The 23730-nt window shown below is 38.2% G+C and overlaps 1 protein-coding gene across 4 annotated transcripts in view; it reads left to right on the plus strand.

Moving 5' to 3' along the window:
* The first annotated feature begins 1297 nt into the window (after nt 1-1297).
* waca (WW domain containing adaptor with coiled-coil a) overlaps nt 1298-23730 on the plus strand; it is a 43835-nt gene continuing 21402 nt past the window's right edge. The window contains exons 1-8 of one of the 4 annotated variants that reach the window (XM_028434395.1): nt 1298-1551; nt 1722-1752; nt 4776-4965; nt 5149-5196; nt 15283-15374; nt 15713-15828; nt 15904-16016; nt 20494-20748. In XM_028434395.1, coding sequence (XP_028290196.1) covers nt 1511-1551; nt 1722-1752; nt 4776-4965; nt 5149-5196; nt 15283-15374; nt 15713-15828; nt 15904-16016; nt 20494-20748 — 886 coding nt within the window. In that variant the 5' untranslated portion in view covers nt 1298-1510. The remainder of the gene's footprint in view (nt 1552-1721; nt 1753-4775; nt 4966-5148; nt 5197-15282; nt 15375-15712; nt 15829-15903; nt 16017-20493; nt 20749-23730) is intronic. The other 3 variants (XM_028434394.1, XM_028434398.1, XM_028434396.1) reach the window with 3 other exon arrangements.

A 23730-nucleotide genomic window follows, 5' to 3' on the forward strand; every position in this document is an offset into this window, starting at 1 on the left:
AAACCAGTGTGTTCTGATCGAGGGATATGAATAAAAATACAGGGTCTTATGTGTATGTATTTTTTTTTAAATTTTTTGTAGTTGTTGCTCTCTTGTTATTTGGCAATATATTTCTAACGTGGATAATTTATTTTAGAATGAAGCCTGGGATTTACATAATCTAAAATATCTGAACAATGAATTTGGATTAGTATTAAAAGAGAAAAAATATATATGAATAAAAAAAACTTGTATTATTATTATTTTTATTTATTTTTTCTGGTTTTTGGAGTCATTTTTTCGGACAATTTATTTATTTTTTTATTTTTTTAATTACTCGGAAAAACAGAAAAAAAAATTAGTCCGAAAAACAGAAAAAAGGCCAAAATAAATTATTCAGAAAACCCAGATTTTTATTTCAAGAGAATGCAATAAGCTATGGAAGCCCGTTTCCGCCACTAAAAAAAAAAAAAAAAAAAAATCACCAAGGAAAGTCATAATTATGAGATATAAAGTCATAATTATGAGATATAAAGTCATAATTATGAGTTAGTAAAGTCATAATTATGAGATAGAAAGTCATAATTATGAGATACTTAAACACATTCACAGCAGCTTGTTCATATGGTGAGCTGACACTGAGAGATGGCTGATAAGACTATCAAAGACTACTTTAGACGGGGATTTACAAATGATGAAATACTTTGTTTGCTAGCAAATTCACATAGAAATATGCTGAGTAGACGCACCCTTGAAAAGATATTAAGCAAAAAGAGGCTCTGGCGTTGAAAGGATAAAACTGATGTGGCTGAAGTAGCTCAGTTTATTGGACAACAAATGGAGATTTCTGGTCAGTGCCGTGGGTACAGATGGATGTACTAAAATGTTTCTATCTCATAATTATGACTTTACGTACTCATAATTATGACTTTCTTTCTCATAATTATGACTTTACTAACTCATAATTATGACTTTCTTTCTCATAATTATGACTTTCTGACTCATAATTATGACTTTCTTTCTCATAATTATGACTTTCTGACTCATAATTATGACTTTCCTTGGTGATTTTTTATTTTTTTTTGTGGCGGAAACGGGCTTCCATAATAAGCTTCCGTAGAAAAGCGTTACAAAAATTGTATTAATAAATACGTCACTCAATTATTTTCTTTGATGAATAAACATCATTTCATTTGACTTTGTTCTAAAACTATTTTATATGTATTTCTTGCTGCGGAGTTGCCTGATTCTCCTTAATATAAAGCTTGTTGTTTTTGAGGCGGGGAAAGTGTGATATCTGGCATCCCGTGGTGTTGCTCCGCTGCGCCTCGGCGGTGTAGCGCAGCTGCAGCCCGGCCTGTGAGTGTCTGAGTGGGACATGGACTGAGTGAGGGCGCTCTGCTACCAGCGCAATATACAACAAGCTAGGCTTATATTATTCACGATTTTAACCCGCTGAATCAACGAGACAAACACAGAGTAGCATCCTCACTCTTTCACATCCCACTCCAAACACACTAACACGGCATTGATGGTAATGTATGCAAGGAAACAACCGAGACTCGGCGATGGGTAATCATCTGTTTTAAATGTTACTTTTCCTTCTAGCTGCGCTTTGAAAATCCGCCATTTTTACTGAAACCAAAATAAGTAAACCTAAACTGGCTTGACTTCCTGTAGTGGAGAGATTTGTTTTCGTGTGATAGTCTCGCATTCACATTTGTTTTCTTTTCTTTTTGCAGGTGCGACCGAAGAGATTCTCAGCCCTATCAGGTACCTGTGAGCTAGCCGCAGCATGCTAGCTGCTAATCAGATTAAAATGGACACTTTAGCTCAGGCTTCTGGGCAACACAGCGGGCCCAGCCAGTGCGGAAAATAACGTCAGAAGTACACAGTCCAGCTGTGAACCACTATTGAAACGCTGTGAGCGTGTCTATGTTGGCATAGACATTATGAAGTTAACAACATTGAGGCTCGGTGTAAGCGTCGAAGGCGGCTGGCATAGAGAAGTGAGAAAGAATTAAAAGCGCAGTCCAAAGCTAGCGTTAGCTCGTCGGCTAGCCAGTGAGATTAGGGCCTGACTGCAATCTGTCATTTCACACAATGTCACTAGCTGAGCTTTGGATCAACCAAAACACTAGAAACGCCTTCTATAAAGAAACTTTCCTGACATTTATGCGACAAAATCTAGTGTTTATCTAATGTTGCTCTAGTCACGACATCCGTCTGCCAAATGTTGTTTACATGGTTAAAATTGACTAATAATGATTTTCGCTAGGTAATGGCTAGTCATGTTGTAATTTTAGTATCTAAACTAGCGGCAATAATATTATTAATGTCTGAGTATTTGCTCTAAATTTGCCCTATTACATACAGTAAATACAAAATTTAAAATACTAGTTTGATGTGTGCTGTAACATCTGGAAACAAACTAAACAAACAAGCTATTTATTAATTTCCCTTTTTGTTTAAATGTCCCACAAAAGTTTAATTGGGTCAAAGTCCCAGGAATCAAATAAACGCCTCAAATAGTTGTCGGTGGCTATCCGTACGGTTGCCGTATCAATATACCATCATTTTATCCGTATGCAGCGCCCCTCATTGGCTAGTTTAGGTCATGTGACTAATCTTAAACCTTACCCTAGAAATTGTTACGGATCAGGGTTAGAACTAAACCCTAAGACCCGACATACGTGTACTTGGGTAAACATACCAATAGTACGGGGTTGTCCGTATGGCAACCGCACGAATAGACACTTTCTAAATTGTTTGCCTGGTCTTACAAAACATCAAATATATAAATAGTGACGACAAACATCACCTCTTTAGGGAATGTCATCAGGAAAAGAACAATGTTTGGATAGAAAATGGTTAAAATCCTGCAGGTTTTAATTGGCTGTATTAGAGGCTCATATCATCGTGGTGCTTTACTGTACAGCTGCCCCTTTCACTGGGTGTCTCAAACATGAGTCCTGGACGGCCCTAGTCCAGCATTTTAAACTGACACTCGACTCCAAAGACACCCAGTGAAGCTCTGAATATAGTCTGATAATCAAACTTTTCCTTAGACTTAAACATTTATTTTGTATTATGGCTTCCAAAGACTATAACTGTAGAGCCCTGATCTAAAAGCTGTATATTTTGGATACCCCTGTGGTAAGCCTCGTCTGTTTCTGACTCAGCATTAGTTACCCAAGCAGTTTAAGCTAGTGTCCTGTCTGTTGCTTTTTATCTGCATCGTCCTGCAACCACTTTAATTCCATGGACCTGTATAGACGCTAACAGGGTTCCCGCGGATCCTTAAAAAGTCCTAAAAGGCATTCAATTTATGAATCTAAAAATTAGGCCTTAATTGTCATTAAAATGTCTCAAACGAATGTTTCAAAAGTCTTAAATTTTAAGACAACTATGATTTTATGATTGTAAATGGTCTCACATTTCAAAACAAATGGTGATAGTAGTTTTTATAAGAAATAAAATTTATAAACTTGAAAAATTGGCTATCGAACAAAGATTTTTCTTAATGGCTTTTCTAAATGTATTTTTGTTGTTTTATAGATTTTTGGCTATTTTTTAAGTCATCTTGTGTTTTTGGAGTGATTTTGATGATATTAGTCCGTTTTTTGTGTATTTTACTGTCATTTTGTGGATTTTTTGTGTTTACTTTTGGGGCCCCCAGTTGCACATGTGCACCAGACACTAGAATAAATTTACCCTAACCCTATGTAATTGATGTGGTGTTCCCCCCCCCCCCAAAAAAAAAAAAAACAATAATTCTTCTTATGTGAAGTTGGTCTTAAATTGAATTTCAAATGGCAATGAAACTTCTTAAAAAATCTTGGATTTATTTTGATTAAAGCTGTAGGAACCCTGGTCAACCTTATGAGATTTTAGAGTTGCTCAGATGGTAAATTTAGCCATCCTTACCTTACCAGGTGGAGCCGGCTCGGCTTTCAATGACCCTTTCTGTCCATCCATTCCTGTCATTCATCGAGCCATCACAATGGTTAAAACTCTCTTACCGGGGTTTGACAGCAAAAACGAATTAATTCTTAACACATTATCTTAAAATATCAACCCTACTAATAGTTGTCCTGGTAGGATGAAAAAAAATGTATAATTTTTTGTCTGTGGTTTCAATTTAACATTTTGTGCGTTAAACAACGCAAAAGGAAACCTTGTTAAAATTTTAATTTGCGATATCGATTTAGTTAGGATTTGAACTAAGCCCTCTGGTTTATGTCTAGACCACATGTGCCAAACTCGAGGCTTGGGGCCCAAATCTGGCTCTTTATAGCTTTCAATTTGGCCTGCAGTGGAAAATGAAAATGACAGAGAAAACATGAATCTTTTATCTTTGCCCATTGAAACCCCACAGTATTGGCAGGGCTGACTGTTTTCCCCACGCTTATATCACCATGTCAGTCATTTTTAATATCAAACTGTTAAAAGAACTCTGCATTTTTCTAAAATCTTGCGTTTTTCCTCAAATTATTCCAAAATGTTCCCCAAGTTTAATAAAAATTTGACAGAAAATCAAGGAAATGTATAGTAAAGATCCTGCAGTGACTGATCTCTGTCACTTATTGTTTTGGGACATGGAGGTGCAAACTAGCGTAAACTCAGAAATATTAAAATTACTCACTTTACCACCTATAATTAGCAACCCACTTGAAATCCAACATCTCCGCAGTTGGCCCCTGAACTAAAATGAGCTTGACACCGTTGGTCTAGACCTTTACATTTGCTTAAAGATGCTGAATTGTAATGATGAGGTGTTAATTATTTTCCTCTAGACTCTCAAATACTCATCAAAGAGCCACCCAGGGGACCACCGGCATGAGAAGATGCGAGAGTCTTCAGACGTTACTCCTCCGTGCAAAGTGCTCAGGAGGTCCGACAGCCCTGAAAACAAAGCCACGGAGACCACTTCACACAGCAGAGCCAAGGCTGTCCACACACACCGGGCCAGAGACAGGGATGGAGGTGAGAATGGGGGATGGTGTGAATTATCTCTAAGAGCAAACTATTTTCATTGCTGGGTTTAGGCTTTATATTTATCATGTGTTGGTCTCTTCTTTCTTTAAAGGATCTTAAAAGTTGGAAGACTCATTTTTCTGATATTTGTTGTGATGTGCGTTTTTTTGCAATCCTTGTTCTTACCTTTAGTGAGTGCTACACAGGCAGAAGGTATCCCTTCAAAAACTCACAAGAAAGGTTAGTTCCAGCTGCTGCTCTGTAATTCATATTCACGTGTTTATGACGGAGCCTTCAATGGGTCTTTTCATAATTTCTGCAATTATGTTTGCTCACGTCAGCGCCAGCTTACCCATTTCTGTTTGTTTGGCTTCCCCCAATCAACTGTGATTGAGGCTGCAGTAAACAATAGTTTTTAGTCAATCAATATATACATTTTTAAATCGATTAAACGTAGAAGACAAATTGTCTTAATTCTTTTTGATCTGTTCCATAACTGACAGTTTTTCATGACTCAAAACAACACTTAATGACAGCCTTTATGACACCATATTCATGCTAATGACAGGTGTCATGTCACAGTAATGTCAGCTTTTATGTATAAATCTTCAAGTAAAGTGTTAATGAAGTTTCCCCCACGTTCACCAATAAACAAATCATTGTAGCCACAGCTGCCCTGGGGCAGACTGATGGAAGCGAGGCTGCCATAGTGCACCATCAGCCCCTCGGACCACCACCAACACTCACTCCCAAGCTACATTCATACTAGGCAATGTGGATGAAGTGCCTTGCCTAAGGACGCAATGACAAATACCACTGGAGTGACTGTCCCCCACTGTGGCACCTGGAATACTCAGTGGTCTCCATCCAACCAGGCCCAGATCTAACCAGATCAGGCAATGGCAGACTGGTATGGCCACAAAAGAAACTTTGGCATTTGAATTAAAAAGTAAAACCCAATGACTTAAATGTTGCACCTTTTGTCTGTGATAATGTGCAATACTTGTAGCTATGTTATAACACTAATATCTGTTAGGGGCTTGTCCAACCACAAACTAATTTCAACGCAGCTTCCTTTAAACATTGGGCAAAAGAACAGTAGATATTTTTTTTAGGTACCGTATTTTTCCGACTACAAGGCGCACTTAAAATCCTTTAATTTTCTCAAAAATCGACAGTGCGCCTTATAATCAGGTGCGCCTTATGTATGAAAATAATATGTCACAATGTTTTAGTAAAACTTTGGTAAACTATGAAGCTGCACTGCTTGATGGATTTTTGGCACTTTAGGGCTACCGTAGTCAGGCGCCTTGTGGAGTGATATGTACCTGTACTGTGCTTCAACATACTGAACTGAAAAAGTGAGTGTATTGTTCTATATTTTATGTGTTAAACCTGAACAATGTTGAGTTATTGTTAATGAGTTGAATAAAGTTTGACTTATCAGACTATTTTGTTTCGCTTAATGCGTCTTAATAATAATAATAATAACAAACCGGTGCCTTTTTATAGTCCGGTGCACTTTATTTATGAAAATTAACCCAGTCAGACCCATTCATTGATAGTGCGCCTTATAATACGGTGCGCCTTATAGTCCGAAAAATACGATAATCATTGCTGTTTAATAATAATAAAGTTAGGTCCAAGTTAAAGGGGACATCTTTTCTCAGAAACCCTTTAAGATACGATAACCAAATGCTGTGTGTGGCTTCAAGGTATCAATACCTTGATGGAGTTTGAAAGTGAGAAGTGTGCAGGTTTTTTTTTTTTTCAGAGTTATTGCCCTTGTTCTGTTTTTTTTACTCTGTTTGAGGTTTCTTCAAAGGGGACAGCTTTTCTTAGAAACTGTTTAAGATAGTAATTGTATATACTGATGTGATAAGATGTATACATCTAAGTTCTTAGATTGAGGACATTTAGAAAAAGATTGACTTATAATGACAACCAATCTGGCGGGGGATGTTAATGACTGTTTTCTTGTTTCTAAGTGGTTGTTGATACTTATTAAGTTACGGATGCGTTCACACCTGTAAATCCTGGAGTGTTTTTCCTGCTCCAGGATTCATTTTTGCTTGGAAAGTTAGCCTCGTCTGTGCCGGTGGGAACACGCAAACGAAGTCTAGAGCGGATCGTACAAGTGAATTTTAGAGTTTGTGTTGGCCGGACCCGGAGCATTTAAAAACATTGACCTCTGATAGAGAGCTGACTGAAGCTGCAGCGCAAGTAAAGTTTAAAAAAAAAAGAACACCATGTCTTACTGAGTTTACCTCGTACTGCGATCGATTATGAGCATGTGCACTACCGGAAAATTTATTTTTGCTTGTTCCTTTGTGATTTTTTTTTTTTCTACTTCCGTTGTGCTGAGGGAGTGGCAATCTCTGTCAACAAGCTTGAGTAAAGTAATAGTGTCTCATGCAGCAATCTCAATACGAATAGGAATAGTTAATTCTCCAAAAAAACATGATTATGGTATACATTTCAATAAATAACAGTTAACCTAGTGTGACTACAATAATAAGCTGTTGTATTCATATACATTAGCAATCTGATCATGACAATCATATTTTTTGTCATTGGTCGATATTTTTTTTTTTTTTTTTTTTTTTTTAATTGATGGTCGACTGATTTAAACTCAGTACAGCAATCTCTGTATGGCATTGCAAGTCCAGCATGGGTACATCTCAGTACGTAGCAGTCACGTACTAAGATCGTCAGGCAATCTCAGTACGGAGGTAAACATCTCTGGTTGGAAATATCTAAGGATGCGTTTTACGTGAATCAGTACCAGGTATTACCAAAGGAATTTGATCGGTACTTAAAAACGTACAGAATTCGGTACCCATCCCTAGCTACAACTTTTTATGAACTTCACAGTGAAGTCTTTAGGAGTCTGTTTATATATTCAACCATTCTTCTAGGAGCATAATTTGAGGTCAGACACTGATGTTGGATGAGAAGGGGTGGCTGTCTCTCTCTAATTCATCCCAAAGCTGTTCTATTGGTTGACTTTGTGCAGACTAGTCAAGTTTTTTAACATGCTTAGTCATGTGTTTCTAGACCTCGCTGTGTGATCTAGTCTAGTGCAGTCATGGGGAAACCCCAAGCTGTTCCTTCAAAGTAAGAAGCATTGAATTGTTTATTTTTTTTAAAGGGATTTTAAAACATTAGGAGTTCATTCAATGGAAAATGAGAGGCTGAGCTCGTCGCTTAAAAAACCCAATGTAATTCTCCCTCCACATAACTTTTGCTTTGGTGCTTTGCAAGCAAACAAGTAGCGCTCCGCTGGCTACCTAACGCTCCACTAAACCCAGAGCAACGTGGTTCATCTCTTCAGAGAACAATTCTCCGCTGCTTCAGAGTCCTACTCTTTTTTTTTTTTTTTTTTTTTACTTCACAGTATCAGATGCACTTGGTGATGTTTGACTTTAGTGCAGCTGCTCAGCCATGGAAACCCATTCAATGAAGCTCTACATTCATTGTTCTTCAGATAATGTGAAGGCCACACAAAGTTTTGAGACCTTTAGCATTTGATTCTGTCGAAAGTTAAAACCCTCTCAGCATTATTTATATTCTGTGGCCTTCCACTTCATGGCTAAGATGTCATTCCTCTCATGTTTCATTTGTCATAACACGACTGACAAATTATTGTTGAATACTTGCTACGAGGACACTTCATGGCTTGACTTGTTGCACAGGTGGTTTCGTATTATTTGCTGGGATTTGCTGATTAAAAAAAAAAGATAAAAGTTTTCCCTCTGGCTGAATGAAATAAATCAACATCACTTTTATGGATTTAAATCCATATGCAAGCCTGAAAATGCTTTTGGAAATGGTCTCAAACATTTACACTTTCAGAGCACTATTCACTTTTTACAAAGTTTTTAGAATTAATCTGATAACTTTACCTGAACATGTGACTGGATTGTAATAGAACTATATATTTAGATGACTAGTCATCAACTGTTTGCTCAGATAGTGGTGCATATCACATGACTTATGGTTATACATGGCAAATTGCAGAAGCCAACTGTCCAAAACAATGTTGAAGCATAAGAATCACTTTTCTTTTCCACCATCCAAGCAGATGTCCATTGAAACTAGAGCCCAACCGATATGGGATTTCTAGGGCTGATGCTGATACCGGGTGTTTTAAAGGGTCAAAGTATCTGCTGATATCTGGTTCATATATACAAAATAGGAACAACATTGATATACACAAGATATATACTGTATACATGGACAAAATGCTTATCATACCAATAATATGATTTAAAACTAATTAAAACACTACTGAATTAAAATAAGGAACTTTAATTAGTAACACTGTCAACATAAGGACTGTAAAGCCTCTGATAATAAGAAAAGGCAAACTTGTGCAAACTATTTTTGCAATATTACGGTGAACATGGATAAATCAGAAAAGGCAAAATGTAACTGTAAACATGGCTGCTCATTCAAAAGTGGCAGCTTATAAATGCAGCCTAAGGTTGAACAGGCAGGCATAAAACTGGCTCTGGAAGAATTTTAATTTATTCTCAAACCGGTTTGCTGGTTGCTGTGTTAAAAGTCCCTGTGGTATTTAGTTTTAACTGCATAATCCCTGGTTAGTAGTAGGCTTTACATCGATCCGATCGGCTATATTGGATTAGCTGATATTTTGTTTTTTATGCAATTAATGTGATCGTCTCTGTTTTAATTCACAGATCCAATCAATGACGTCATTGTTGTAGTGAAACTTTTTGTAGATGCTCCCATTGCATTGTTTTATTGTCTCATTTACACCAAAGAGTTGTTTGCTTTTTGTGACACCGTTATTTCACTCACATTTGCTTATGCGCGAACTGGGGAACGTCTCTCGGTTGGAGCGAAGCAGCTGAACGCCAGACTTTTTTCCCAGTGTACTTACTCTGAAAACTGGGGCAGTGTATGGTGTCTGTGTGTGTTGGTATGTGTGCACGCTAGGCCTGTGAATCTCCATCACTGACAACAATTTGATACGCTCCTCGATACACTACCAGCGATACCTTGAATCCCCTGGCGATACGATTCACCCCCTTTTCACGATTTGATATTGATTTGATGGTGATTCACTTCTACACAATTCTACACAATGCGATTCAACAACAACAAAGAAACGATACCAAAAATTTAAATAGCAAATGAGAAGCTGAAGTTCAGTGGCACTAGAGGCAGAGTATTTATTGTATTCCTTATAAGCAGCAAATGCAACATAAAAGTACACATAACTTCTAACATCTACTAGTATCTCTCTATGTATCACTTCATGTAACTTCTCTTTAGCCTCTGAAAAAACACAACAACAAACAGGCCTTTTATTTTCACCAGTAGGGTTGGGATTTAGAACCAGATTCAACATTAGGAACAGGAAGTGGTTCCTCATCGATATGAGTGAGTCCTTCAGTTTTGTGTCAGGTTTAGCAGCATGACATTATTTACAAACCACCGTCTAGTCAAGTTTACCATCTTTCTATGTCTGATTTAAAGATTTTGTGTGCGTTATGTCATCTATAGCTACTGCTGCTGCTGTCACTGACCTCCGTGTTTTTATAATTTTGTTGCGATACCAATGTGCTTCCCGGCTTCAGTCTGTGTTCAAAAGAAAACGCGCAGAAGTAATGGTGCATTCAATGAGCTTCAGAAACACAGGATAGAATGAAATGCGTGGGAAAAAAAACGCCCGCAACCCTGAAAACAGGAACAAGCAGGTCAGAAATGGATGCAACCATGGATTTTAATGATGCAGGAACTCAGTGACTGATGCATCTCGTTTTCACCTGTAAAATGTAGTGATGCAAACTGAATGAATCGGTACACTCGCACTGTGCACGTTTTGTATCTAGATACCAATTCGTATCAATTAATCCCCACATGCTTAGTATGCATGCTTGTTTTGTTTATTCAGCCTGAGCATGTTAAAATGTAGAGTCCTAGAGCGGAGCGATGCGCTCCCGTTTGCTTTCATACCGTTTCAGGGTGATGATGGACAGAAGCGTGTGCGTGCTCCCCACCTCCGCTGTGCATCTGTGAATACGGACTATAAGCAACAGCAGGTTTTGCGATGCCACAGTCAGGAAATATGTCTTTGCTCCTATTGCTAATGCTGATGGAGGCTTCACGTAGTTCCAGTGTGGTCTGTCTCCACAGCTTCATCTTCACCTCTTTTGTAGTCTTCACAGCTGCTGTTCAGGGACTAAATAAATAGCTCACGTTTACACCTGCAAGTGCTCGGTTTCCGTTGCATTTTTAAAAGCAGTGCCAATGACACTCTTGTGCGTGCAATGTTATGTTTCAGGTACTCCATGGAAATAGCGAACTCTTACACTCCCTCACAGTGTCAAGGATGCATTTAGGTCCCGAAACATCTGTATTGAATAGTACCAAAGGAATTTGGTTATAACCGAAAAAAACAAAAAAAAAACTGAATTCATATGTGAACTTTTTTTTTTTTTTTTTTTTTTTTTTAACTCACTGATCGGTGGTCGACCCAAAAATTGTGATCGTGTAAAGCCTAGTTAGTAGACTGGTGCTGCAGAGAACAGGCACCAGAGCATTATTTCACTGCCTGATCATGTTTTATTCTCCATTTTTCAGTTTCCACCCTGTCCACATTGTTTTCTTAGCAGCTTTAAGAACTACTCTGCATTTGTTTGCCTTTTGAGCAGCTGTGTGTTGAAAACAAACGTGTAAACAGCCACCATAGGACCACTTTTCTGTTTTGAATATTGGGTTAAGGTACCGAGCAGCTGTGTGCAAGCGTGTTGTTTAGCTGACCCTGATGAGTTCAGTTGTCCAGCTCTCCCACATACCAGCGTCGTTATATACCACACTGTTGCTGGTAACAAACCAGAGGCCTTGAGTCTGAAAACCTGCTACAAACACAGAGATAGAAAGTCAGCGATGCTTCGGCTCAGTCAGCTTTCAGTCTTCTACGATGCTGTTACCTGTAGATAAGGAAGTTTTGCTTGTATTTGTTCTTGAATGCCTCCTAAGGTCCTGTAAATAATTGGCCTTTCTTGCTTTGATATCTCCTTAATCATATCAAGGTCATTTGACTTTGATCTTCACCCCAAAAATTTCTTTCGACTGTGGCAAAGACAGGTTGAGCTGCCAGGTCAATGATCAACGCATTAGATTATTATCCTGTTGGAAAGTCCAAGATTGCCACATAGCCATCTTCCTGACTACAGACTGTACATTGTCCAGAATTTTCTGAGAACACATTGTATTCATCTTGCTTTCAAAAGAAACTTTGCCGACGTAGCTCACAAAACTCAAAATACCACAAATGCACATCCATTTTTAAGACGGCTTGTTTTCCTTCATCACATTTTTCATTTGTATAGTGTTGACTTTGTCATTAATTTTGTTGATTGTCCAGGTGCATAATCTACACTGCAGTGATAGATTCTAGTAACACAATTTTTTTTGGTTGTTTTTAAATTTTTCTTTTTTCTTCTTCTTCAGTGCCTCATTTTAATCAATCTAGAAACAGCCACTCAACATTTTTGTAAGAATGCTTGTATGTTCCATAAATTTTTTTATTTTTTAAGTTTTTTTGCGTTCCAAGCAACATTTTTTTTTTTTCGTTTCAATGGCTACGAATCAGTCATAGAAGCACTGAGTAAAATGCACAGCAGTTTCTCACAAACTCAGAGATCCACTAACTACTTACAGACCCTAATTACATACTTACCCTAATTATATGCAGGGCACAGGTGTGGACAGTTACCTAAACCTTTACCCATCTGTCTCAACTTGTGTTCTTGTATTTCCCTCCATTTTAGTATTTAAAAAATGCTTTGAGAGTAGGGATGGGAACCTCTGGGTACCACGCGATAAAAAGCACAACATAACGCTTATCTCACGACATGACGATTATGAAAGTAGCCTGGGTTGGAACTGAAAAAATCTGAATTGTATGGTTCATAGACAGGAAAAATAACGCAGTTACAAAACGATTCATAGGTATCACGATTCACATCGATACTGTGAAAATTGAATCGCAGTACTTTTTCAACCAGCAGAGGGCGCTATCCAGAAGTGTTGGTGGCGGGCGGAATCTGCTAAGACTTTCTTTCTGGCCGCCTTCTACTTTTAAACATGTTAATAAATGATTGCTTACCCCTTTAGCACCAAATATCTGTAAAAGTCACATTTTTCAATTAGCTCTGTCTGCTAGTGCATAGCATCTCTTCACTGCAAGATATCTGCATGCCAACCGACCACATACCAGCGCCCTCTGCTGGTCCAAACAAATATCTGCCCTAAATACGGTGAAATGACTATTTTTTTTTTTTTTAAGTCCAATTGTTAAGGCACAAAATACATTTTCAGTTGCACTTTTAAAAAGAACTACTATGCAGTTTTGCATTGTTTACTTTAGAACCCGAATTTAAATTAATAGGCTTCTTCTTCATGTGTATTCTTTTATTTATTTCATTCAAGATATATTTTTAGTTAAATTGCATTGTATTGAATAGTTTATCAAGGGATTATTTTGACAATGAAAAATAAAAGGAAAACAGTATAGTTTTTTTTATAGTTTTTTTCCCCCTAAAAAATAAAGGAATATTTTTCAGTCATCATTTTTCTACAGTCCCATTTTGTAAAATAAATCGTGAGACTATTGTGTATCGTATCGGGAGTTGAGTGTATCGTTACATCCCTAGTGTACTGTATTTACATTATTTATTGGTTACTTTTGCTTGCTGCCATCTTAATGCTCGTGCCATGGTGTAGAGTCTAGGGCTGCAACTAACGACAATTTTAATAGTGGACTAGTCATCGGTTATTGAAAGGATTTATCGACAAATCGTACAATTATTTGCTCTTGGCTTGGGTCAAATTACGACAAATAAAAACAATAAACTAGAACTGCAAGCAGTTATGAAAGGGGGCCAAGCCTTCCCGCGTGACTCGGTCCCCAGGAAGTACGTCACAAAGGATGACGGGCTTGGGGCTTGAGTCAGGGCACAAACTAACGTGCCATTTGCTGTGAACAGGTGGATATGAAGTTTTGGAAGATGTGATTTAAAATGTGAAAGTTACAGGCCAAAATACGTTTGCACCCATTATAGCGCCACCTAGTGGCACACACTTTGGTATGGGTGGTCTGTGTGCTCATATATCTACCCTCTAAATTTCACAGCCCTCAACATAATAATTCAGCTGAAATAAATGTTTCACCAATCATGAATAAATTTGAGATATGGCCTCAAAAGGGACCCAAGATCATACCCAGCAAATTTGGTAAAAATTGGTTGTGCTATTTAGGAGATATAATTATTCTATTTTTACAGCGTCCCCTAGTGACCTACATTATTCAAATTTGCCGTGTACCCCAACAGTCGCATGTCAACCAAGGATCTCAGATTTGGTGGTGTTGGCATTTATTGTGACCGAGATATGTACCAGTTCGCGTTTACATAGCTAGCTTGAAAATTTTACTCGTTAATAATTTGCGCATATTTTGCCCGAGCAAAATTATTCCCTGAGCTTTAGATCAAGTGCAACTGAAGACTCTACGTGCCGAATTTCACGCTGATTGGACAAAATCCCAAGGAGTAGTTTGAAAAAGTATGTTTTACAGTTTTTGCAATTTTGCTCCAACAAAAGTTTAGGTGGAAATGTTGTGTGGCCTAGCCCAGGTGATTCAGTACTATTCAAGGAATATGTGGATATAAGTTTTTAAATATGCAACAAATGGTGTTGGAGTTATGGGCCAAACGCGTTGACCTTTGTTATAGCGCCACCTGCTGGCGGTTATATGTGAATTTTTGCGTCCAAGGTCCCCTGGGGGTTTTGGACCCACCCCTCAAAGGGCACCACCCTCCCTTGCACGGTTTAGCCTGCAGCAACACTTTTACCGGGGGAAACATAATAATAATCTTTACGATTACAACAGGGTTCCGAGCACCGCTGGTCCTAGCCCCGCGGGCTTGGCCCCCTAATAATAAAAACAATTCATAACTTAAAATGTAAACAGGTTCCTTACAAACACAAATTAAATTGAATACATCAGCACTAGAATGTGCTTCAGTAATAACATTTACAGATTAAAAAAAGCTACAATAGCTGCTGACGCAAAGAGCTCATGGGCTGATATTTTTGTACATATGCCATTAATGTTTTTGTATGCTTTTCATTTATTTCCTCATTTATAATAAAAAAAAGTTTCTAAAAAAAATAAAAAGCATACGAAAGAAAAGCCTGGCAGCTTGCTAGGCCTATTGGGGGAAACCCTAAATGATGGATTTCTTCCCCTGGCACTTATTGTTTGTTCCTTGTTCTTGTGTTCCATTGCAGGGACCAGCTATTCTCCTCATGAAAACTCTCACAACCACAGTTCCCTTCATAGCTCCAATTCACATTCTAACCCCAGCAAGATGTCAGAGACAGTGAGTATGGGCTCATGTCAATCTACTTTATAAGCAACATGTTGCTTTCTGACATGCTTAACCATTTAATAAATTAATAAATAAATCTTGCTCTCAGAATCTCATTCCCTGGAAATACATATTTCAATTTTTTTGTTTTTGTGGGTGAAGCAGCTTTTTCTTTGTCATTATTTTTCTTATAATATTGGTCTTAGAAATAAAATAAAAAGCAGCAAAAATGGTCTGCTTTTATTCCAGCATTCATTATTAGATTACATGACTCCGACATTACTAAACATACACACGTGCTGTCTGTCTTGTTTACTCTGTTTTTTAAAATGTTCTTTCTCTTTTTTCAGCCCCACGATCCTGGTGACGACTGGTCAGAGCACATCAGTTCATCTGGAAAGAAATACTATTACAACTGCAGGACAGAGGTGTCCCAGTGGGAGAAGCCTAAAGAATGGCTGGAGAGGTCAGTGTAGCCAAGTTGGAAACACTGGTTCATACTACAGAGTGCAGGCCTGACTTTGTTTATTGTGTGTCACAGAGAACAGAAGCAGAAGGAGACGACAAAGACTGCAGTCGTCAACAGTTTTCCTAAAGATCGGGATTACAGAAGAGAGGCCATGCAAGCATCAGCTCCTGGTTTCACCGGCCCTAGTAAGTGTGACTCTGGCTTGTATAATATGTGTTATAATACTGTATATTATATATTGTTGAATGTCTGAATAATTTTAGCCTACCATAGCTGATACAATGATGGGCACTATGCAAATATTAAGATGAATTGTGATTTATTTATTTTTTTTAGATCATAGAACATTTTTTTTGGGTTACCATATTTTATTGCTAAACTGGCTGCACGACACCACAGCATCACAGCCTTTAGGTGTGCTTCATTCGTGGCCCTGTGACACATTTACTGAGGTATTAAACAGGGTTCTGACCAGCGCTGTTGAGCGTAGGGGCCCCCGACATTGTAAATTTGCCTGGAAGTCCCAGTGGCGAAGGCAACGCACCGCTTCCAACTCGCGGCTTACCGGGGCCATGGACATGGTTATCTCGATGAGCTGTCCTCAGTGCGCAACGACACGGGGACCAAACCACGACAGTTGGCACAAGGGGTCGATGTTGGTCGACCAACCCACCCACCCAGCCCGTCTAGAAACACGACCCACTGTGTAACTGCACAGCAGAGCACAGTGAATGAAAGCATGTTGATCAGCTCCTTTTCCTACACAGTAGTTTGAAAGTGAAGACAGCGGTGATGATGAATAGCTGCACATTTGTCTCAGCACTTACAGTCCCTGGTGTTAATACTTCATTGTGTTCTTTTATTCATCCACCTTTTATTTAAAAACCTAATTCCACAAGTGTTATGAGAGCTGATATTGTAGGTTTTATACATTTTTAAAGCTGCTTTGATTGTGAACAGCAAAATGTTTAGTTTGTTGGGTGATTTATACTGCTAATTTAAGTTTTGTTTGGAAGTCTTTATTTTACTGAATATGCTTTTGTTAGATCAGATTGAAATAGCTGAACAAGCTAATATTTGTTATTTATATATATATATATAAATAAAGATAATAGTGATACATCTGTTTGGTTACTTTAATGAATGGATACCGACACATACTGAAAACCTTTTTTTAAAGTATGAAATAGCCACAAATTGAGGAAATGAAAAAAAGATGCATAAATAATTGTGATAATCGTTAATTTCGTAATAATGGTTGATTAATTGAATTGAGTGCCCTCAATCAAAATTGAATCGTGAGGTCCCTTAGATGACACACCCCTAAAAGTAAGGCAGTAACAAAGATATAAAAAAAAAAACAACTTTAGCCTTACTTCACTAATTTTGGCTCTCCAAGAGTTATACATTTCAAAATGTTCTCGCTCGCGCGTGCCATGCCCCCATGCTGTGAACAATTCCTGGTGAGAACCCCGTTAATGATTCCATCATTTTTGTACAAACAATAGTTTTACACTGTTTCAGTTCATTATTTTAAATTGTTACCTTTCTTTAACCAAATACGTCATCAATAACAATTTCTTCTTTGCAGTGACGACCTGGAAGCATTTAGGTTTAATGCTGCGTTTACACCAAACACGTTTTTTGCGGGACTGTTTGCGTCTGTCGCGCGAAACCTTCCGCAGGATTTGCAGGGTCAAAAAATGTTTCCCTATTTGCTTCATATTCGCGTCACCTCCAGTCTCTGATGGTTGACCATACTCTGTGGTCCTGTCTTCCTCAACCCCCTGCCCCATGTTCCTGTCTCTCGCGGTGAAACAAAGGGGTCGATGAAGGACATGACCACAGGGTATTTCCACCGTTTGGATGTTCCTGCAGCTGACCCACTACGCTCCTGACATTCTTTTCCTCTCATAAACCATCACTGAAAAAAGCTGGTGTTAGCAGCAAATGCTATCATTAGCCAATGCTATCCTCGCTCACTGCCGACTTTCAAAGATGAAAACTACAGAGAGAACATTTACCTGCTGCTCCACCTCCTCGCTGATTCTCCTCCACGCTAAAGCCTTCCAGGTCCTGGTTAAAATAACAGGCCGTGTCATACAGTTCCCGGTGGTCACACACCTCAAGGATTAGCTTCTCCTCAATGGTTGAACGGATGAAAATACTGGTTTCCATGTTGCCTGCCTGACGTCATTGCCAACGAGGACTCTGATTGGCTTTCGCGCCTGCGCGTCACGCGAAACAGCCGCTGGAGTTCAATATTTTCAACTCAAGCGAACGGCAAATATCACGAAAATCGGGAGCGCGCTTGCAGCAGCCATCGCTTTTTACGCGTGAAACAGTCCGTGCCGCCCCACCGGCGAATATTTTGCCTCCCACCGCGTCTAAACCATTGACTTTGCATGTAATCTGTTCACTTGTGCCGCAGAAATCGCGTTTGGTGTAAACGCAGCATTAGGGTTCGCCTGCTTCCAGTTCTGATATAGATTCGAACAATAGACAGTAAATGCTAGATGATAGTTTGGGTTGTTTTTTAATTTGAAGTTGGTGGTTCCCAAACAGGGGTACATGTACTCCTAGGGGTACAGGAGCACATTGAATGGGGTGCTCTAAAAGAGTTAACAATTACTTAAAAAATAATTGGGAAATTTCTTTTTTTCTTTATTGGCTATTTTTTGGACCAATTCACCGGTCAATAATTTATAAATGAATCAGATAAAAGAATACATTTTTACTTTCAGTCTTTCTATTCATCCCATTGTGGATTTAGTGGCAGGTAACACTAAGGTAGACTTGATTAGCTACACATCTACATATATCAGCAGTGAGACACTTTACTATTTGTGTTCATTGCATTTTTCACTTCCTTAAAAGTCTCTTTACATTTTATAAAGCTCATGGGGTGAAAATATGAAATGTGTTGTTGAGGGCAGAATGTGACCTGGATTAAAGGTGAGGATGGTTGTAGTGAAGCTTCATCTTCATCCATGGACACAGACCTCATGTCAGTGATCATCATGTAGAGGACATTCTCAGTCACAGCTTCTCTTTGTGGTTACATCATGTGTTTATCATCATGAAGTCTGTCATTGTTTGATGTTTTCTGATCAAATGAGAAAGATAGTATTGTATTCAGTATTCATGTAGCATGAATTATAGCACAATTTTTATTTACAGTATTACATTAAGGCAAGTTAGTAACCAAAACACACTCTGCTCTGGTTTGATCTTGGACTGATAATCCATTTGAGTTCTCTGTATTATCTTAATTGCTGTTTTTAGTTTTAAATGGTTTTGTGAACTTGATTTTTGTTTATTGTCTATTTCTGGCAGGTAAATCCCCTAAAACAGCTTAATGTGTGTAGGGCTGCAGTAAATGATAATTGTTTTTAGTCAACAATAATTGATAAGAAAAAATGCCTATTTGGCCATTTTAATAATTCTTCATGAAACAAAAACTATTTTCTCTTGGGCTTGCAGATAGCATTTTGATGAAAGTGTATAAATTGAAGCCTTTTAAGCAGACTTCTGTGGAATCTTTTTTTTTTCTAAGAACAAAAGATAAGAAGCTGAAGTAATTTCACAATACATTTTAAAACGTTTAAAAGACATTGTTTTCTTAAAAACAATGTAGCCACAATGGTTTCTCAGTTTAAGATCAGAGCTCCAGGTAAAACAGGCTCCACCTACAAACAGATATGAGCTTAGGATCCAGAGAGCTGACATAGTCCACAATTTTCCTTGTAGAATGATTCACTATTTGTTGTGCTGTTTAGGTAAAGTCCCAGTTTTAATCCATGCCATGATGTCACTCCTATTTCCACATTTCCAGTCTGCTATTCCTTTTTATATTGTACAATGATAGTCATCTGACAACAAAGTGTATATTTGAGTTGTGTGTTAGTATTGACTAAACAGAAATAATACATTCATTTAATGTATGTAACAATTAGGTAGAGCAGTCTTTAATGATAACGGCTAGCGTGGAGTCTCTGCTCTAAATGTGTTTTATCATTCAGGACTCTGGAGTAGAAGAACGTAACTCACTCATCAGTGTCTTTGCTTTGTGCGGTGGTGCCGTGCGTAGATATGTTGGAACAGACACGGGCCATCAGCAAACTGTTCTGACTAACTTTGGAGCAAGAAATTGTCCAAACTTTCCTCCTCTTAGTTTTCCTGAAATTAGGCTCTGAGACAAACTTCTGAAATACACGCCCACACCAGATTTCCCTTTGTCCATGTGTAATAGGCAAGTCTTCTACTAACCACAAAACCCAGACCCATCTGGTGGATTACCAAACAGGGAAATGTGATTTGTCACTGCTTCAACACTTTGCATTGCACTTAGTGATGTACGGATTGGATGCAGCTGTCTTATCCTGGAAACGTGTTAAAGTGTATATATTTTAAATGACCTAACACTAACTCTCTAAAATAAATTTTTTCATTTATTAAACGCTAAATAAAAATGTGCTGCCAAATGTAACAATGATAGTTGCTTAATAAAAGTCAAAAGTTGTTTTTAGCAGATGTTATGGTTGGCAGCTAATCCCTGTTGGACATTCCACTGCTGGAAACCTCATCATTTGCCCCAAAACTGTCTGATTTTTTTCTTTTACGAGTCAAAAGACGTAAATCTTTCTCCCTGTATTCCTACAGAGTCGGCTCAGGTGGAGAAGCCCTCAGCAGCGGCCGGTGCCACCCAGTCCCTGTCATCCTCTGGTTCAGGGAGCTTGAACACCTCATCAGGACCTGCTGGGTCTTCAGCCTCTACGGTTCCTGTGTCTCCAGTCCTCCAGTCCCCAGCTCCCCCACTCCTCCAGGACCCCTCCCTACTGCGTCAGCTCCTCCCAGCACTTCAAACCGCCCTGCAACTCAATAACGCCAGTGTGGACATGGCAAAAATCAATGAAGGTAGGAGGAAGTACACAGTGGAGATATACAACTGCTTTTTGTATTTCTGCATAAATGTCAGCAGTAGGGATGAGCGATATTGACAAAAAAAATATGATCTCGATAATTTTTGGTATTTATCACGATGACAATAAAAATCACGATAAATAAACACTATAAATAAAAAATAATTAAATAAATTCACAACTTAGTGTAAACAAATAAATGTGAATACATCAACAATAGGCACATTACAAAAGGCTACAATAACTGCTGACTCACAGAGTTCATGAGCTGATATTTTACGTAATGTATTAATGCATATGGATTACTATTAGTGTTATTATTTGAAATAAAATTATTTTCTAAGCACATGAAAAGCACAAATAACTCCATTAATGTTTTTACTGCTGATTGATCTTGTTTCATTTATCTGATAATGAGTTACATAAAGTTATGGTTAATAAATAATTCTCTGATTTCCTATAATTAAACCAGATCAAGCTGATGATTTAATCATTCAGTATATTTATGTGTAATAATCTCAATAGTTACATTAGTCTAATGGGACCAGCTTTGTCTGTGAACACATTAAATATAAAAATATTGCGTTTCACAAATTGGGACGAATAAATTGTGATATTATTTATGCTAACATTTATTTCACACAACTTGTGACATGTTTAGTTTTCATCCTTCCATTCAAGTGTTAAATCTGACCATAAACATATCGATGGTTCTCTGTGGTTTTATGACAGTAAGACGTGTTCTTTTTACTTCGTCTGTTCCTTATTTGGAGTGGTTAGCGTTAGCTCTGCGTAGGGTTGGGCCCCGAGAACCGGTTCCAAATAGGAACCGGTTTCTAACGTCCGGTTCCTATTGTTACAAAGATGTTTTGATTCTTTTTTCGATTCCTAAATGCCCCCACTAGTTTGTTTTGCTTTGTTTGTATAAGATGCGTTCAGAACACGACTTGTGTGTGTGTGTGTGTGTGTGTGTCTCTCTGTCGTGTGTCTTTGGTGTGCGCGTCTCTCTGGCGTGTGCGTGTCTCGTGTGTGTGTGTGTGTGTGTGTGTGTGCGTGTCTTGTGTGTGCGTGTCTTGTGTGTGCGTGTCTTGTGTGTGCGTGTCTTGTGTGTGCGTGTCTTGTGTGCGTGTCTCGTGTGTGTGTGTCTGGCTACGGTTTCAGTTTGGTCCGGCGCAGCGGAAGGGAGATAAGAGCGAATCACTGGTAAAAATCCCAGTAAAACTCAGGAAAACAATCACCAGTAATAAATATTATCTCCCTGGGAAAGACAGTAGCTCTAACAACTGGTAAAATGATAAACTGGTGATATTACAGCCTGTGAATGTGGGGATGCATTTACTCTGCCTCTGGGTCCTAGTGCCTGCTGGCCGGTGAAGCCTGTTCCATTTACCGTGTTTACCGAGGTCCGTGTGTGTTTAATAAGTCCGTGTGAAAGTCAGCATGTTTATGCCTCCGTCCATCCACTCTTTTCATTATATCCATATCTTTTAAGGCTCTTATTAAATAGTGTCAGCTGTAGTCCGGGCCGCTGTCATCTTGGATTTTGTCGTCACCAGCGCGTCATCGCCGCACGTCGCGAAAGCGCAGAATGACTCAAATTACTGTAAAGAGGTCTTATATTAGTCTATTATCTTTTTAAAGTGGTGTTTTTTTTGTGGCTTTAGACTCAATTACATTTGTATATATGTTCCCTACAATATAAACAGGTTAAAAATATAGTTATTTTTTATAGTTTTTATAATTTTTCTCAACAAGAACTATTGATTGATTTGTCACATGACATGCTCCAGGGTTTGAATTTGTTTTATTTAGTTTCACATCTACATGTAGCTCTTTGTTTTTTAGACTGATGACAACTTGTTTGTAGTTTTATTTCAGCAAGTTTCACTTTTACAGTTACAGTTAAGACTTTTGTAATTGAATATCCTAGTTACATTACAGCAACCAAATTAAACTGTATCAACTAAGTGAATTAATAAAAATACCTCTTTAAAGGCTTTTTCAAATTAAAAAATTATCCTGTGAAGTCTGTGACCTGTTGACCTGCACAACGCAAAGAATCAGAATCGAGAATCGTTTAGAACAGGAATCTAAATTAAGAATCGGAATCAGAATCGGTAAAATCCAAACGATGCCCAACCCTAGATCTGTGTGTTGGTGTGTTAGCATAGTTAGCTTTAGTTGAGTTTCCAGTTCATAATCATTGCTACATGTTCATCTCTGTCCCCGTGTTTGTGGAACTTTGGGTGGATCTGATGGAGGAACTTGAACCGGTTTCCTTTATTGAATGGTTATGTGGTTTTAACCAAGTAGCGGTCCATGATGTATCGCAACACGGCAGCTTCAAGTAGCTGAGACGAGCACCTCACACACAGACGGCGGTGTGTGAATGTGGTGGTGCACGTCAGAGCTTACGTAAACAATGTTCCGCTCCAAAGAATATTAAGTTGACAACAAACAGGCAGTTTTGGTATGTGGAACATGGTTTTATTGGGGCATTCTTAGTTAAATTGAGGGACCCTCGCTAAATTCCAACATGGGAATTTATCATTTATATTGTGGGATGACAAATTCTTACCGGTGAGAATGTTTTTGACGATAAATCATAAACGATAAAATAGTCAGCAGCTGAATGAAGAAGCTTGACTTTAGGGCTGCAGCTATTGATTATTTTTGGAATAGATTAATCTAGCAATTTATCAATCGATTAATCGGATAATATTTTTTTCGGCGTTTTTTTGGCAACCAAAACAAATGATGCATAACGATAGTGACTTGTAAAATGATCAAGCATTCGGCTTTTATTTCTCAAAAAAAACATTTGGCTGCAAAATTAAGCCCATTTATTGCAATTTAACCATGTAGTGTTAATAAGTGCCAGTGTCAACAATTAAATAACAATACAGTTAAGTCAACTAAATAACTACTAACAAATCATATATAATTTCCCGGGTGAGCCTATTTGCTATGGTAACCT

The sequence above is a fragment of the Gouania willdenowi genome, chromosome 20 (genome assembly GCF_900634775.1).
Source record: "Gouania willdenowi chromosome 20, fGouWil2.1, whole genome shotgun sequence".
In the NCBI taxonomy this organism is placed as follows: Eukaryota; Metazoa; Chordata; class Actinopteri; order Blenniiformes; family Gobiesocidae; genus Gouania; species Gouania willdenowi.